The sequence below is a fragment of the Geotrypetes seraphini genome, chromosome 3 (assembly GCF_902459505.1).
Source record: "Geotrypetes seraphini chromosome 3, aGeoSer1.1, whole genome shotgun sequence".
NCBI lineage: Eukaryota > Metazoa > Chordata > Amphibia > Gymnophiona > Dermophiidae > Geotrypetes > Geotrypetes seraphini.
In genome coordinates this window covers 240,811,814-240,829,735 of record NC_047086.1, presented here as the reverse complement: position 1 = coordinate 240,829,735, position 17,922 = coordinate 240,811,814, and the positions used below count along the sequence as shown (strand labels likewise).

The 17,922-nt window shown below is 42.6% G+C and overlaps 1 protein-coding gene across 1 annotated transcript; it reads left to right on the top strand.

Moving 5' to 3' along the window:
* The first annotated feature begins 1,781 nt into the window (after window positions 1-1,781).
* Window positions 1,782-15,185, top strand: LOC117357262. Its single transcript, XM_033937636.1, has 11 exons — window positions 1,782-2,040; window positions 2,912-2,940; window positions 3,091-3,145; window positions 3,973-4,057; window positions 4,570-4,615; window positions 4,729-4,865; window positions 5,778-5,893; window positions 9,180-9,208; window positions 11,389-11,415; window positions 14,052-14,084; window positions 15,137-15,185. Exons 1-11 carry the CDS (start codon window positions 1,993-1,995, stop codon window positions 15,183-15,185), a joined length of 654 nt encoding a protein of 217 aa, XP_033793527.1. The 5' UTR covers window positions 1,782-1,992.
* Window positions 15,186-17,922: the final 2,737 nt, after the last annotated feature.

Genomic DNA, 17,922 nt, shown 5'->3' with positions numbered 1-17,922 from the left:
GTTTTATAAAAGGGGTCCAGAAGTAGGATGGAAGGAGATGCATGTGAACATTGCTTTTAATTATAAACGGCACTGGTTTGGTGTCTATTTCTTGATATTTAAATTTAATTGGAGCTTATATTTGGGTATTTACATTTTTATTTTTTGCATTTTAGCTGTAGTATAGCTGGAGATTTGCTAAATTTTGTAGCCCTCCAGCTTGCTGTGGAGAGAGGCTTGTGATTACATGTGGATGTTTGAGGATGGCTAGCTAAAACCTTGAGCAATGATGTAAGTCAGAGAGTATTGTGACATGGGACCCGTGATGTCATAACTGAATGTCAGAAAGAGTAAGCACTGACCAGCAGCTCATATTAGTGATCAGAGTGTTGGGAGTTGGGTGTGTTTTTGCTGTGATCACCGCGATTTTCAGAAAGTTGTTTGTTTACTGCCTTTTGTCTTTTTCCTTACCCACCCTTTCATTTATTTTTATATTGTATTTAATCCATTTTTTTTCCTTCCCTCATTTCCTTTAGTGTTTTTATATCATAATTGTCTTTTATCCCCTGTTTGTTAAAAAAATTTTATTTTTTAATTTTATATTTTACCTTCTTTTAATTTTGTATAAATTTTGTAAATTTAGTTTTGTAAAAAATTTAATTTTTTAATTTTAATTTTACCTACTTTTATTTTTGTAAAAATTTTGTACATTTAATTTTGTAAAAATTTTTATTTTTTTAATTTATTATTTTTGTAACATCTTTCTGAGAGGAGAGGAAGAGAGTCTATACCGCTGGGTAAGTATACATTATTTTGATCTGAGCTTTGATAAGTTTGGGGAGAAAAGTTAATTTGTAGATTCCAATTTATTGGCAGTTTAGATCTTAAGAGCAAACTTTAATCTAGCTAGTCTCCATAGAAACCTGATGGCAGATAAAGGCCAAATGGCCCATCCAGTCTGCCCATGCAGAGTAACCATTGTCTCTTCCTCTCAGAGAGACTAGATAGGCCATTTGGCCTTTATCTGTCATCAGGTTTCTGTTTCTCTCCTGCCATCCTTGAATTTAAAGGTGTGGGGTAGAGGGGGGCAGGGAACCCCTGCGGTGGAATTATTAGAAAAGGGATGGTAAACAAGACTGAAAATGTGAGACTCATCTTGAGTATTGCGTTCAGTTCTGGTCTCCTTATCTCAAAAGAGATATAGCAGCACTAGAAAAGGATCAAAGAAGAGCAACCAAGATGATAAAGGGGATGGAACTCCTCTCGTATAAGGAAAGACTAAAGAGGTTAGGGCTTTTCAACTTGGAAAAGAGATGACTGAGGGTAGATGATTGAAGTCTACAAAATCCTGAGTGGTGAAGAACGGGTACAAGTGCATTGATCTTTTACTGCATTCTTCACTCCAGTTCCATCAGCATCTGACCCCTTTCTCTCCCTCCACCTCCCTTTCAAACCTCTCTTCAGACCTTCAAATCCTTTCTCTCCCCTTCACCCCAATGCCATCCAGTATCTTCCCCCTCACCTCCCGACCTCTACTGTATCCTTCTCAACAGCAGTAGCGGTTGTAAAACTTTTAAATGAAGTCATTGTGGGACTTTGCTGCACCTCCCTGGCTGCTGGCTCTGCTCTGGAACAAGGAAGTGGTGTCGGAGGGAGTGGACCGGCAGCCAGATGGAAGTTCAGGAAGATCCCGCAATGACTGAATATAAAGGTTACTGTCGCTGTTGCTGGTTCAGGAAAGCAGCAGTGGCAGAGGAAGGCGAGAGATTCCTGACACGGTGTGCCACCCGTTGTGACATTGCTGAAGGGTTAGAAGGAAAAGTTTGCCTTTTTGCGGATGATACCATAGGACATAAAAAGAGGAAGGCGATGAAAACGGTAGGAGGTTTGTGCCAGAAGATGTATGAAGGAAGACTGGAAGCCATGACTATGTAGACCCTAGAGGAAAGGAGGGACAGGGGAGGGTCAATTGCTTATTTTATTTAATTTCTCATTTATCTTTTCATCCACAGAATGGCGAAGAGGACAGAGAAGCGGAACTTCGTGGACCCCATGTTACTGGTAGGTGCCACACATGCTCTGAAGCCTCCCTCATTGTCAATTAATTGGTTAATGATATTTATTTATTGAATTAATTTGTTTCCTCTCCTGAAAGAGCTCAGAACGGGTTACTGCTTGACATACATAATACACAGTCAACCGATTACAATTTGTCATAGTTACAGGATAGATTCAGATTCTACAAAAGCCGCAGAAGGTTTAGGCGGTGGTAGCCACCCTACCTCCACCTAACTTAATTGTTGTAATTGGGCTTCAGCGGTGGAATAATTAGTGGCACCATTTAAAACCAATTAAACCCTTGTTAAAAAAATAAATAGCCGTCGCAATGTGGCCTCCAGGACCAGCACCTGGGTCACTGGTGGCTACTGGTACCTAATGACGCCGAACCCAGAAGTAGGCATGGTTAGAGGCGTAGCCGGACTTCAGCCATTGGCCGCGATTCAGGAAGGACCCTGGGCCGGTGCCAGACTTCAGCCACTGGCCGCGTTTCAGGAAGGACCCTGGGCCGGTGCCGGACTTCAGCCACTGGCTGCGATTCAGGAAGGACCCTGGGCAGCGGAAATGTCGACCTGTAAATTCTGGCCTACATTTCTGGCACCTGTCACCATCCCCTGTTTCCTCTCAAATATCAGCCTCCCTAACCCAGGGATCCATGATCTTTTTCCCTCTCCTTCCTATGTTCCTGAATCTTCCCCCTGCAGTCCGGTCTCTCTCCTCCTCCTGTATATCTGTCAACCACTTTGAGTGTGTTCGTAGAACAAGTCCCGATCCCTTGCCCCTAAACTACAATAGCTTTCTAGGAAATAAACATGGTGCAGTTTATTTGCTGATATCAGGCATCATTTCTAATACATTCTTTATCATTTTTCAGAGGTCTGAAGTCATGGGGACCACAGGAAAGTAAGTAGATTTTCATTATAAATATAAAATTAAAGATTTGTACATTGAATGGAATGCAAATTTAATAAATGAAATGATTTACTGTATGTGATTGATTTGAACTTTATTAGTCTATGAAATTTTTAACGTTATTTATTTTTATACTTTTAGTGACTGGAGGCCAATCAGACTCGATCTGTCCAAGACATATTTCACAATATATTTTGTAAGTAATATGCCAGTATTTATGTCGGGCTTAGTAAAGGCGGGTGGGGGTGGGGATAAATGTTTTTGGCCTGTTAATCCCAAGTTATGGTAATATGGACCTTGGTTCTGGAATAGAATAGACATCTACTGAATGCTTTTGCATTACCTAAACAGAGGCACTTAATTATAGAAATGCCTCCTGTCCTCAAAGGGCTCGATGCATTAGAGATAGCGACTCGATCGCTGTTGGTTGATTCTCTGGCCGATTCTCCAGCAGCGATCGTTTGCATGCAAATGATTTGAACAACTGATCATTCACTCAGTGAGCGATTGACACATGCGCAGTCTTCACAGCAGTGACAGGAAAGGAGCCTCCTGTCACTGCTGTTAGGGCTTTTGTGAAATGGCAACCCCACTTCCGAGTGTCAAATATGGTGAAATCCACTTAATTGCAAATACATATTTCAGTGGGCAATGATATTCGTCTTTGAACCTTATTTTCACCTTCTCCTTGATGTCTTTCTCAATACATACTGTTGTTTAATACTTATCTTTTAATATGCAGAATCATTAGCCTGCTCCAGGGGGAGGGTTGGGGGGCCATTGGCAGGAGACGGTAGGCATCCCTCCTTCCATTCTGCCATGGGTGGGGGGTCAGTCGGGATTGCAGGAAAGCGTGGAAGTCTGGAAGTCAGAGGGGAGGATCAAAAATATGTAAAGGAGGCTTCCTACAAGAGATCTTGCGAAATGGGATGCATAACCCACTAGTTCGGGAATAGACTGGGATTGTTCAAAAACCTGGGGTTTCTTTTTACTGATTCTTGTCTCTTTTTTTGCTTTAATTAGGGAGAAGACCCTCCTAATAAGGAATATGCTCTGAATTGCCGGCTGGAGGAGACGGATGATGAGCACATCATCTTAATCTTTACTCGTAAGTTTCTGCTGTGGTTGAAAAAAGTAGAAAAACAAATACAAAAGAGGTACAAATAATCAGTCTAAGCCAAAAATCACCTCTGATAGCACCTTAGTGAATAAATAACTATATGAAGACAAGCCTCAGAGACCTTAAATTCAAGCAGTATGCTGCTAGATGTGTTAACAGGTCAGAATCTCGATCATTGGCTCATACTTCCTGAATATTTGTAGCTTTTTAATATATATCAAAAAATCAATACAGCACTTATCTTGTTAGCGGTATTGAACAGCACTGCGGGGCCGCTGTTTCACCTTTACCGGCTTCGTCAGGGGATAAACTGAAACAGTGCGGAACAAAACTTTCCCTTGGCTCAAAATGTTTCTCTCAAGATGGCCATATCTAGCAGCATACAGCTTGAATTTAAGGTCTCTGATTTTTGGCTTAGGTTGAAAAAAAGTAACCAAAAGATGCCAGCATTCATAGCGGGGACTTTTTGCTGACTGATTTCTATTTTCTGTCTCCTGCAGCTGAAAAATCCTACACCATCAATGCCAGCACGGAGCATAACGAGGCGTAAGGCACACGTTCTCTAAAAGACTTCGTTCCTTTATCTGCTGCTTCCAGGAGCGACTGTTCCACTTTGTTTTGGCTTTTAGCTTAGATTCTTTCTTTCTTTTTTCTTTTAGATGGCTGAAAGCGATGGACAAGTGCCATCGTTTCATCAGGAACATGCTCAGAACCAACAGATATGCTGTGGAGCATCGATTCCAGTGGATGGTCTATAATCAGTCCCCTAAAGGATGCGCTGAATGTGGCGCTGGAGGTAACTTCACTATTAAGCGAAAACCAAACTCCTGTCCCCATAAAAAGCAGCAATTACTTCTGACAGTTCTGATTTGGTTTTAAAGTCTTAGTTTATTTAAATCAGCAATAAAATACTAATATAAAGAATTAGAATAGACATTTAGGTCATGTGACTGTAGGGTCGACCATTTCTTGTTCAAAGATGTTGGAATTTTTTGGGCAATTATAAAGCTCATATCTGTAGAGCAAAGAAATCTGGTTCCACCGTCTGGCACAGGTAACTTGTGAGAGGTCCTTCCAAGATCCACAAATGCGTTTTTAATGCAGCAACGAGTAACGAATCAAACAATACAGCATCAAAATCATTTCAATCACTTTTCAGGACAAGGGTTTGCCTAAGAAAAATGGTGCCAAAAACTGTTACTGGATGCCCAAAACAAACTCAGCAAGTTCTTCATTTTGGACTAAACACAATTGGTGGCATAACCAAGAGAGGGGAGCCCCCCCCCCCCAAATGAACATCTCCCTTGCTGTAGCTGGTGGGACATTTTGTTTTTCCATCATCTTGGTCCCAGTTTCTGCTTTTGTCTATCTTCTACTAATTCTCTTTCCAGGCCTCGGGAATCCTGGTTCCATCCCTGTGGGAGCCTTTGGGGGGGGGGGGGGGTTTCCCCGTGGGAGTCCCATAGACCTGGGTCTTCATCATAAGGCGTATGGGGACAGACTTTAAGATCTCAATCTGTACACTTTAGAGGAAAGGCAGAAGGGGGAGATATGATAGAGACATTTAAATACCTAGGAGGCCTAAATGCATATTACATTACATTTATTGACTTCTATTCCACCTTTAACTTTCAGTTCTAGTATATTAAGTTGTTGATAATAATATTGTTAGGGATATTTTGCTTATTAAAGCATTGTTGTATTTTAGAGGCATCTTTTATTATGCTCAACTTGGGGCTTAACATCTGCCATAAATGCTTCCATCGCCACGAAGTTGATGGTGGGCCATCCACTGAATACATTATAAACAGTTCGGCTTGTCAGGTAAGTCTCAGAGACGGCATATCCATCAAGAAAGTGGGTTTTTTTGAACAATACACTCTTGGCTGATCTCTTGACATCCTTCCCTCACGACTCCCTCGTTAGTGTGAATGAAAGATCCACCATTTCTTTTCAGACTCCAGAACTGTTGGGCTGTTTTGATCCTGCTTCAAAGTTTACAGTTTAGCTTCATGTAATTATACATCAAATAATAATGAAATATCTAAGTTCACATGAAAGTTACTATGTTTAGAATTAATAGAAGATAGATTAGGTTACATGGGGGGTAGTGATGTGCGGATAGCGTAGCAAGTTTTAAGAAAGGTTTGGATAAGTTCCTGGAGGAAAAGTCCATAGTCTGTTATTGAGAAAGACAAGGGGAAGCCACTGCTTGCCTGGATCGGTAGCATGGAATGTTTTGCAGGTACTAGGGACCTGGATTGGCCACTGTGAGAACAGGCTAGTGGGCTTGATGGACTGTTGGTATGACCCAGTAAGGCTATTCTTATGTTCTTATGTCTTCCCCTCTCTGCTCCCCATTTTTCTATTTTTTCACTCAATAATTGTTAAGCTCTGGAACGCATCCTCTGGTAATGTGGTAACAGTGGTTAGTGTATCAGGTCCAAAAAAGATTTGGGCAACTTCCTGGAGGAAAAGTCCATTAATAGATAGTAGCAGACTATGAACTTTTCCTCTATGAACTGAATGGTAATTTACTACGAGGGTGAAATCAAAAATGAAAAGGCAATTCTTAAATTTACACGATAACCAGAACAGAGCTAGCAAAATTCAACATATGTACTCATAAATTCCCTGTTGGATAGTGTCACCTGCCGGGGTCTCTGGAAGCTTGTGGAAGTACACCGACAGGCGGCAGCACGACCCTGGCGTGGCTCCCAAAGTGGAAGACCTCACTGGTCGTCCCAATACCTCGGGCCTTCGTACAATATAACCACAGCGAGAGCCAAGTCAAATCAAAATGTCCAAGGTTTAATTTGTCACCAAAAAAAACAAAAATCATACAAGGAAGCACTAGCACTATCTTCCTTTTGCTCCAAAGGAAAAAGGTTTTCTATCCTCCCAAAACAGTTCAATGGAAGAACAAGCAGTTCTTATAGTAGGTAAGTCCATAGAAGTCCACAATAAAGGTTCTAGCGGCTTCCCCAGCAAGAGAAAACAAAACTAGTTCCAAAAAAGAAAAGTCCCTCAAGAATACTCTTGAGTCTGGACTTTCAGTCATATAATCCTGTTTCTTCACATTGCAAAGCAACTTCAACATGAAAAGAAAAGTCCAAAAGGGCCTACTTACTGCAGGCTCTTGTCATTCCAGCACTAGCTAGTCTCCAGTTGGGCAGCAGAATTGCTGGTTCCCCTTTATTCAATAGCTTTAACAAGCTCCCACAGATCTTCGGGGATCCTACCCCAATCCTGCAAGTCCCTTGGAATATAACAGGCAACAGGGAAACTGCTCCACAAGCATAAAAGATAAACTCCTTTGAGTTGCCCCTGGCTTTTGCACAATGTAATTAATGCTGAATGCTGCTGCAGCACTGCTTTCAGCTTGGTTTTTCAGTAGAACCAAAACAAACAGTCCCAAAACTATCTCCTTATGGAAACCAGTACCTCAGTCCTTAGTGAGAGACTGCCAAGCGGACATCCATGGCTTCCACGTTCTCAGCTCCAGGCACATTTTCTTCAGCTGTGTCCATACTTTCTGGAGCCCCCAACTGCTCAGCTGACTCTTGGTCAATGGAATTCTCCCATTCCATAGGCTCCTGTGCGAGGTCTGGCCTTTGCCTGGTCCGGAGAAACCTTCTCTGCCAGGTCCTCGTGTGCTGCCTGCCTTACTGCCTTGGAGAGCTGTTTTTAGAGAGTTTGTGCCACTCCCTGTTCTAGGTGTCTGTGTTCCTTAGCTTTCATGGTCTTTGGCTCCCCCTCCCAGGTTGCTGGGCAGAATACAACTGGGAGCCTGATTAATCCTCTTAAGGGTGCTGGGTTTTTTACTGGGACGTCGGAGCTAACCTGTATTCTGGCTCCTGCTCCGGTTCAGATGGTCAGGGATAGGCAACTCTGCTTTCAGGATCTCCCTGCCTGATCATTCTCGGTCAGTCTCTGATCTCGGTCAAAGATTTACTATGGGGTTTTCACTCTGACATGATCGTCTCAGGGAGCGGAAATGTCACAATAGTTTGTCCATACATAGTGCACTGCGCTCGGCCTTTAGTCATGTGGCCAGCCCAAGGTCAGAAACATGGACGCATCCTTGGACGATTGCACCATCGAGAACACAACGTGCCGTGGTGCCTCTCTCTTTTGGCAGAGGGAGTGACATCTGTGGAAAGCCACCTTCAGATATTGAACTCAGTATCATAGAGAACACCATGAATCAAGAAAAAGGTTTTGATTGGGAGAAAAGGTTTAAAGCGGGAAGAACATGTGTAACCCATGTAGGTCATTCTGTCTGCCCATCAAACACACATGAGCACATTGACAGGGCTGATGCCTTGATTAGAGAAGGAACGACACATAACGGTGTCTCAATCGGCTGCAAGTTGGATATCGGCTATGGATCTGCCTGTGCCATAATGCATGATGACTTAGGATTCAGGAAAGTCTTTGCACGATGGGATCCCAAACAGCTTAGCAACAGGGTGTGGAGTTTGCTACCCAGTTCCTGAGACGGTATGAAGAAGATCCGAGTATTCTGGAGAGAATTGTCACCGGCGACGAGACATGGGTGCCTCACTGCGACCCGGAGATCAAAAGACAAAGCCCGATGAAGTAAGGAAGCGGTGCTCACCTGGCTTCGGGAGCAGCCAAAAAACTTCTCTGCAGGAATCCTGAAGCTAGTTGAACGATACAACAAATGCGTCATCTTGCATGAGGACTATGTGGAAAAGTGTATTTTTCCCTCCTATAGGGGATTCAGCTAGGGATGGAGGGAACAGGTCTTGGGATTTTGTCAAGGCCCTCTTGTGTTACTGGGGTTAAAAGAGTTCCATATGAATGTGGCAGGAGGGGTGAGTTTGTGAGCTCCTGGTTATCTGATTGGAGACTAGTTGGCAAAGTCTGAATAAGTGGGTGGATATGTGCTAAAGGTTTTAGATTTGTAGCAGGATGGAGACGTGACCACATAATTATCAGTTTGCTCATTTTTCAATTTTCATATAATCTGAGAAATGCAGTAGGAAAAGTAACTTTAAACCTTTGCCAATTGTGTTTTCTGCTTTCAAGTTTGAAGAATAAATTCTCCAGATACTGATCGCTTCATTGTTCTTTTTTTTGTCAGAGACAAGATCGAGAGATGCGTGCGGCCACGTGAGTATTCTGAAAATGTACAATACTCTAGAGGTCCCCATTAGGCCTTCTTTTCCCCTTATCTCCTTCAGTCTCCCCGGCTCCCTCCACTCACCCTTCTCACCTCTGTGTGCTCCTGTGGCACTCACGCATTGGTGGCCGATATGGAAAGATGTGCATTTTATTTTCATTTGGCAGAGTTAACCCATATAGTGAGAGTTCAGGGACAGATTTATCCATTGCATGCCTAAAGGCACAGGGACAGGGGAGTCCTGGCCTCCGGGTTTCAGGGTAACCTCACCAAACCACTACCACCTCTTGCTGTTCCTGGCTGACCAGAACAAAGCAACATAATGATTGAGGGTTATGTTAACCAGGTTTTCTATTTCCGCCTTTACCTATTCACTTTAAGCTGGATTATATTACAAGAGGTTGAGTCAGGAAGTTACAATGGACAGTTTGACACAGACATTCAATAGAGTTGCTAGAACAGGTAGATCAGGACAGTTAGGTCATAGTTACAAGTTCAAGTAAGTCAATCATTGCTCATCGATATGTCCCGGGAGTTGCATTTAGACAGTTTAGAAATGGGCTTTATTACCATTTCCATTTCAGTTACATCTGGTGTTGGCTCCCTGTATTGGTAGAGAAATGCTTTTAAAAGTTTTCTGAATCTAAGATAGTGGTCACAAGATCATTGTGTTTTCTTGGGAAGTATAAGTTTATCAAAACAAAATAAATGGCAGGAGTTCAGTGGCCAAACTAATTAAAAGCGCCCGGATGGACTTCCAAACTGGGTATTTGGAGAGCCCTGAGCTCAGGGCTGCATCTGAAGTGCCTCCGAGCATGAGTGGATGTGATGTGATGACATCACATGCATGTGTGTGACATCATCACATTGCATCCATGCATGCTCACAGACCCTCCAGATGCGGAAAAAGATGAGGTTTCTGGGGGTTGGGCAGCAGGCAGAACAGGGCATGGCTGAAGCGGAATGGTGTGGAGCCAGGTGTCTTTTTTTTCAAGGAGGAAATCTGGTAACCCTATCTTTAGGCCTAGCCTTAGATTCCTCCACCACAGGAGAGCAATCTGAGAAAGGAAAGGGACTTGTCTATGCTCTTTTGCAGTTGCAAATTCAAAGCAGTTTACATATATACAGGGACTTATTTTGTACCTGGGGCAATGGAGGATTAAATGACTTGCCCAGTGTCACAATGAGCAGCGCTGGGATTCAGTCCCACAACCTCAGGGTGCTGAGGCAACAGTTCTAAGCCACTCCTTACCTCCTGGGGAACTGGGTTCGATTCCCACTGCGGCTGTTGTAGTTCTGGCCAAGTCACTTAACACTCCCAGGTGCAAACTGAGCAGTTGTATATAATATGTCAACTGCCTTGCTTATAACCACAGAAAAGGGGACGATCAAATCCCATCCTCTTTCTCCTCTTTTGGCTGCATCCATTCCATTTCAGTTTGACATGGAGGGATTGCCTTGCATCAGAATCATTGTCCCTGCTTGTCCTCTGAGCAATCAAGTTACTCACCCTTAGCAGGTGTTCTCTGAGGACAGCTGGATACAAATTCTCACTACCTTTCCCGCCCTTCCCTAGGAGTTGTGTTCTTTTGCTTTCATATTGGGCTAGATTCACTAAAGATAGGACCTCAATCGCTGTTGGCCAATTCTCCAACAGCGATTGATTCACTCTCAAGTCCTGCATGCAAATCCACCGACTCATCCCTCATTGAGTGATTGACACAATCCAGATCCCTAGCAGTAGTGACAGGGTAAGCAGCCTCCTGTCACTGTAACTTCATATATCCTGTCCCATTAGAAAAAAAGCCCCTAAAGCGTGATCTACCATCCCCCCAAACCCAAAAAGATGGCAGGAAGGATTGTTGCTAAACCTGACATTAGTGAATCTAGCCCATGTACTGCTGGTCCCATGCTGGGTGGGAAGGCACTGGTTACACGTGTAGTGGATGCTGCAAAAAGCTTCAGAAAACTCTAGAATGCAGAGTGGTGTCTGCCCTGGGTCTCCATCGGATATGATATTACCCATGTGTGAGAATTTGTGTCCTGCTGTCCTGGGAGAACTCCTGCTACATGATGAGTAACTTCACTTTATCTAATTATGTGTAGATAATACTGGTTTGTGTACTCTAAGTTTAAATCTGAAATATATTCTCTCCTTTTTCCAATTCAGAGAGCAAGGAGTCCAGAGTGACCTGAGGTACCGATTCCTGAAATGTCACAGAAATAATTTTAGTGGTGTTTTTACATCGGTGGTGGGGGTAGATGTAAGAGCTCAAAGTTACAGCAGTCACACGAATGCTTGAAAGCGTTTCCCACAGAAGGGTTGGGACAACAACGGCCTTGGTGTGCTGCTATGCAAGATCCGAGCAACCAGCACTGTGGATCGTAAGGCAGCGGACGACTGCGCTTGGTTCGCACACATGAGTACATTGAAGTTGTACGCGATCTTGTACTGAGCCAGTAGGATGCGCTGCAAATACACCGAAGAACTCGCCAAATAGCAAGGGAAACTGGAATAAGCCAGTCAACTGTGGTTGGAATAATTCATGATGATCTGAAATTAAAGTGTCTTAATATGTGTCCGTGAACAGAACAAAGATACATGACTAAATGGTTGCAAGCAGCTCTTTGACCAAGTACACAGAGCAGAGTGTCAGCTTCATCTGGTTTACAGACGAATAAGATATTTACCGGTTAACACACAGAATGATTGCCTATGCGTACCTTCAACAACACTGAAGCGTGAGGTTAATGCCAATCGCCCTACTACGAACCTCCCCGACCTCCAGCCAATCAGTCATGATCTCGGTCGCAATCTCAGATTTACAGATTTCTTCTTCATTGATCCTGGGGTTAAGATCAACGACGCATACTACTGGGAACATCCTCTTGATGCAGAAGCTGTTGCCAGCGATACCGTCGCATGTCACAGCTTCAAACAGGACAATGCCCCAGTAAATCGGAGAAAGAACACCTTAGAACTGCTACTTCGGGAGACCTCAGACTTCATTGGTCCAGACCTCTGGCCTGCGAATTCATCAAATCTAAGCCTAGTTGACTACCGGATCTGGGGGCTGATAGAGGAACGCAACTACCAGACAGCGATAATCTTACGTCAAACAGCGTCTCATCTCTGTTTGGCTTGAGCTGAAGCAGGGCGTCATTGACAAGTCCATAGATCAGTGGCAGGCCAAGGCTGATGGTGTGCCTCTTGAGGATAAGGGAGTTAACTGAAACATTACTTTTTTATTTATTTATTCAATTTTCTATACTTATTTATTCAATTTTCTATACCGTTCTCGCAGGGGAGCTCAGAACGGTTTACATGCATTTAATCAGGTACTCAAGCAGTTTTTCCCTCTCTGTCCCAGCGGGCTCACAAACTATCGTTACCTGGGGCAATGAGGGGATTAAGTGACTTGCCCAGGATCACAAGGAGCAGTGTGGGTTTGAACCCACAACCTCAGGGTGCTGAGGCTGTAGCATTTAACCACTGCGCCACACTCTCCCTCTTTTTGACTTTACATTTTTCTGCAAAATACAGCATAAAACTTTTTGATGTGTTTTTATTCAGTTCACAATTCATTTTCACAAGGCAGTATTGTGGTTAAAATAGTTACGTTTTAAATCAACTTCATTCAGAACACAACACACTAAATTTCTAAGAATCGACCGAGTTCTGTGGAAGATACAACAAAAACCATTTTGGTGTGGTTGGCATAATATAAAATCATACGTATATCACAAAACCTTTCAGTTCTGTGCGGTTTAAAAACTAAGAAGACTGAACAATCTCAGTGATTAACAAGTCAATTCTCCATACAAGAGGAAGAAAGAGATAACAGTCCCGTGAAACTCTGCATCCCAACTAGCTGCTTGGTAAGACAGCAATCTTTGTCAAAAATCTCTTCTATGTACAACCACGAGCAGAAGGGAAAACAAGCATTGCAGTGCCTCGCAATGAGTGAACATTAACTGATCAACTGGATAATTGTGTATATGTAACCATGCAAGGCCTAATAACACGTGGTTCCAAACTTGAAAAAACACCCTAGCCTCTACTGGCAACCAGTGAAGGTGTAATATAATCTGGTTTTTTTCCCCTAATTAAACATTAAATGCACGGCAGTATTTTGAACAATACGTAATCTTTGAAAATGTTTACGATAACCTGCCAGATGTATATTGCAATAGTCCAAAATACTCAACACTGATGATTGTACCAATAACCTGAGTGGAGTAATATTGAAGTATGATCTAATTGTTCATAGTTTCCATGATGTAAAGAAGCTTTTCTGAACTTAAACTCATGGATAGATTTTTTTAAAATCAAAGTATACACCTAAAATCCTGATTGTTTGGGTGATAGGGTACGACACTCCATTCAGAGTCAAATGTTCTTCTGTACGTTTGGTAGGAGATGCAAAGCAAAATGTAGTTTTTATCTGGTTAAGCTTTCATTTAAAATCCCTCATCCAATAATCTACAGTCTGAAAAACCTTCGAAATTAACCAAGAAGCTGATGAAAGATTAGAAAACATAGGAATTACTAAAGTTATGTCTTCTGCATAACTAAAAAAATTGATATCAAAATTTGATCATCTTGAACCCAAGAAGGCAAGATAAATATTGAAAAATACTGAGGAAAGAGGGGATCCTTGATGAACTCCACAAGGATTACTCCAAGTATCTGACATGACCCCATTAAAACTCACTTGATAAGTATGTAAATAAATTAATCAGAGTGTATATAATATGAAAACTGTTTTTATTGTGACCACAGAAAGACAGTATAGAAAAATCCTAAATTAGTTTCTACTCTTTTCTTTCCAGGAGACACGGGAGAATGAGGAGAATAAGGAATGGGTAATTATAGTCAATTTTTTTAAAATATTGATAAAGGAGGTTTTTAAAAAAATACTTTTGCCCTTGTATAAAAGGCTGACCCCTAGTGGTAGTACTGTGAGACTACTACTATTTGTTATAACTTCCTTTTGGAACCCTGTGCTAGACGGGGCCCACTAGCAACCTAGGATCACCTTGGATAAGTTCTAGGGGTGGATGGAGATCCAGGGGGTCCAAGGAATTGGGGAGCAGGGGGAGGGATGTAATTATAAAATGATTCACTATATTGGGCAAACTGAAGGTCTATCAAGCCCTATATCCTGTTTCAAACAAACGTTGACAAATCAGGTCACAAGTACCTGGAGAGACCCCAAAGAGTAAAACAGATTCTATTATTTTATGCTGCTGATCCCAGAAATAATCAGTGGATTTTCCCAATTCCATTTTAAGGACGGTTTATTGACTTTTCTTTAGGATCATTTCCAATCGAATTCCAGAACTTAAATTACAGATTGGATTGGATTGGGGAGTCAACTGATGGGATTGTTTTGGAACCCAGCGGATTGTAGGAACCAAGTGGGGGAATGGGGAGATCAGGGGAGGGAAACAGATTAGTGACATTGAAGCTGTGCAGGTGATGGTCAATATTCAGGTAGCAGACATCCACCTAGTTAAGCACAGAAAGATAGGCTAACGTTTTGTGCAGTTCTGTCTGGCCACTTAGCTATGTGGGCACCATCCCAGAATATGGCCTTTCCGTATATGGCCTGTGTAGTCTGAGCTTGTAGTTAAGAGCAGAATTTCAGCAGCTGGTCTGCTCAGTGGGCCTAAGTAGGCAGGAGACTCTGAATAGTGATCTCAGAATGATTCTGGAGAACTGAAACACAAAATACCCTTAAGGAAAGGATTTATTTGAGGTCTCGGTGCAAATAGGGTGAACAGGCAAAGTACCGGACAGACTAGATGGAACTTCATTTTGACTGATAACTTTCTTGGGCTATATTTGATTATAATTTATTTTGCCTATTTATACTTAAAATAATCTGTTTTGTTATCTGCTTTATTATATTCAGACTGAAAAGAATGTGGGGGAATATGCGAGCCTGTTTTACATGTCAGTGAAAGGTAAGATTTCTAACAAATACGAGGGGCGTTCAATAATTTATCTACCTCAGTAGGAAAGGAAAGAGTTTTCAATAAATAGCTCCATCCACTTTTCCTGCAATGACTTTAACCCCTTCCAACCGGGACATCACAGCTTCCTTGATATCTTCATCACTTGAAAATCGCTGTTCATGGAGAGATTTCTTCAATACACGGAACAGGAAATAATCCGAAGGTAGCCAGGTCAGTACTGTAGGGTGGATGGCTCAGCTACTGAAAACCCACATTCTCAGATGGCAGCATGTACACAGGTGCATTGTCGTGAAGCAGCAGCACCCCAGTTATGGTTATCTTGTGTGGCATGAACTCCAGAATCAAAAATCCATCATCCCAGAAGACAGATGCCATGACTTTGCCTGCAGATTTTTCTGTCTTGAACATTTTGGGGGTGGGGGATGACTTGTGCTTCCACTGCATTGCAAAAAAATTCACTTGGTCTTCACAGAGCACCTCCAAGTTCTCTTGACAGCACTGGAGCCTCTAGGCCTTCTGACATGGCGTTAGCATTCTTGGAACGCATCTTGCATTAACCTTGGACATGCCCAACTTTTCATGAATTATTTTCTAAACTGTACCTGCCAAGATGCCACTTTTTCAGCTATTTGGGAAATCTTAACTCGTCTGTCAAACAAAATTAAATCTTCTATTTTCTTGCATACTTCTGTTGAAGTTGCTCCAACAGGCCGTCCAGGGTGAGGGCCATCTTCAATGGGTTCTCTACCCGCACTTACATTGCTTGCTCCAAAATATTACTTTATTGAAAATGGAGCAGACTCACCAAAAACTGCAATCATGCGTTCATGGATCTACTTTGGCTTTTTCCCTCCTTTTGTGAGAAATTTTATCACTGAACTGTGCGCATGAGGACTCTTTTGACATCCTGTCTCTTGGAATGTGAGACTCACACTGAGATACAACTGTGCATGAATAACCTTGAGACATGTCACATGTTATATGCCCCTCTTTCAATGGAAATTTACCTGCCTCAAGAATGGAAGGCTTGCACAGGCTGTATGTCTAAGGTTGTGAGTAATTTGTGGTTCTGATCTGTCTGTCTTTGCTTATAGAATATTGTATGGATGTGTGTTGGTGTGTCATTTCTGTGTCCATGTGAGTGTGTCTCCTCTGGTTCAAATCCGAGCTCTCTCTTCGTTTGTATCAGTGGGTGTATAGGTATCTGTCTCCTCTGGTTCTGATCCAACTCTTTTCTTGCCTGAGTTGTATATATGAATATGTGCATCGGTTTCTATATTTGTGTGCATCTCCTCGAGTTCTAATCCCAGCTCTGTCTCTTCACACAGGCAGGAACGGCTATTCCTTCACTGACAACACTGAGGCCTTTATATGATTTCCAGCTGCACTCCAATATACAGCTTTCCCTCAATAACCTTATGTGACTCCTGTCACCATAGCCATCCACTGCCACTAACTCCTGGCGGCATCTGTCTACATCTTCTTCATGTTCTTCTTCACGGTGAGTACTCAGGCATAGAGATTAAAAAAAATCCTACTTGGGGGTCCCTGAGTTGATTGGAGAAGATCACTAAGGTTTACGGGAGATAAAGTTATTCACTCGGGGGTCACAGCGAATAATGGAAAGAGAGGGATTAGTACTTAGGCACAGGCAGATAAAGTGATCACGTTTGACCATGCTTAAATCTAGGAAGCTAAACTGTGAACCGCTTAGATTTCGAGCTGCCATTCTTCTGAAGGGGCTAAATTTAGTGCAGTGAAGTGGTGGAATAGAATGGGCAAAGTTGAAGGATTTACTTGTCTTTCAAGAAGTACAAAGATGAGGGGATACACCACAAATTGTTAGTAATACGCAATTTTACAACAAACTAGAGAAAATATTTTTCACTCAATCTATAATCTATCTATCCAGCTCTGTCTCCTCACTCAGGGCTGGAAAAGCCAGGCTTCACTTCTAACATCGAGCCTGCTCCTATGGATACCATCTGTGCTCCACTCTGCTGCAAACTCTCATGGACCTTTATGGTCATGCCTCTGTTCGCCAAAGCCATTCCACAGCCACTACCTCCTGGCGGCATCTGTCTACATCTATACGATGTTCTTCTCCACGGTGAGTATTGAAGCATCGAGATAAAATAACCTACCCAGGGTCAATCCTCCCTCCTGGCACAGGCTATGAGGCTCATAATCAAAACAAAATATATCCTCAAACCGACCTAAGTCAGTACTTGGATGACCTAAAAAATAAGTCGTCTAAGTACCGATAATCAAAACGGGTTTTTGGATGTATTCAGAGACTTTTTAGGCCTCTGAATTCTGCTGTGCGCCCATAGCTCAAAAGGGGTGGTTTTGGAGGAGTGGTTAGGGTGGGAGGTGAGCAGGATGTGGGCTGATCTAGACTAAGTTGTCCTACAGTGATAACCGAAAGTTTTACAAGGTTGCCTGGACAGAACTTGTACCTTGTGACTTAGTGCTGGATTGGTATAAGTGCTGGATTGGGTTGCTGTTGAGCTGATCACAGCTACGATATCTCCGAGGTGCGATCAGTTTGGTGCGGGGGGCAAAGATTGTAGGGAGGAGAGATGCCCAATTCCTCCTACTGGAACACCTCACCAAAATTTAGGCACTTTGGGCCAACCGGAATCTTAGACCTGTCTCACAGTGCATTCAGAGATGCGCTGGGAGTAGCTTAAGATTCCGATTGGCCCGATCCCTTAGGCCA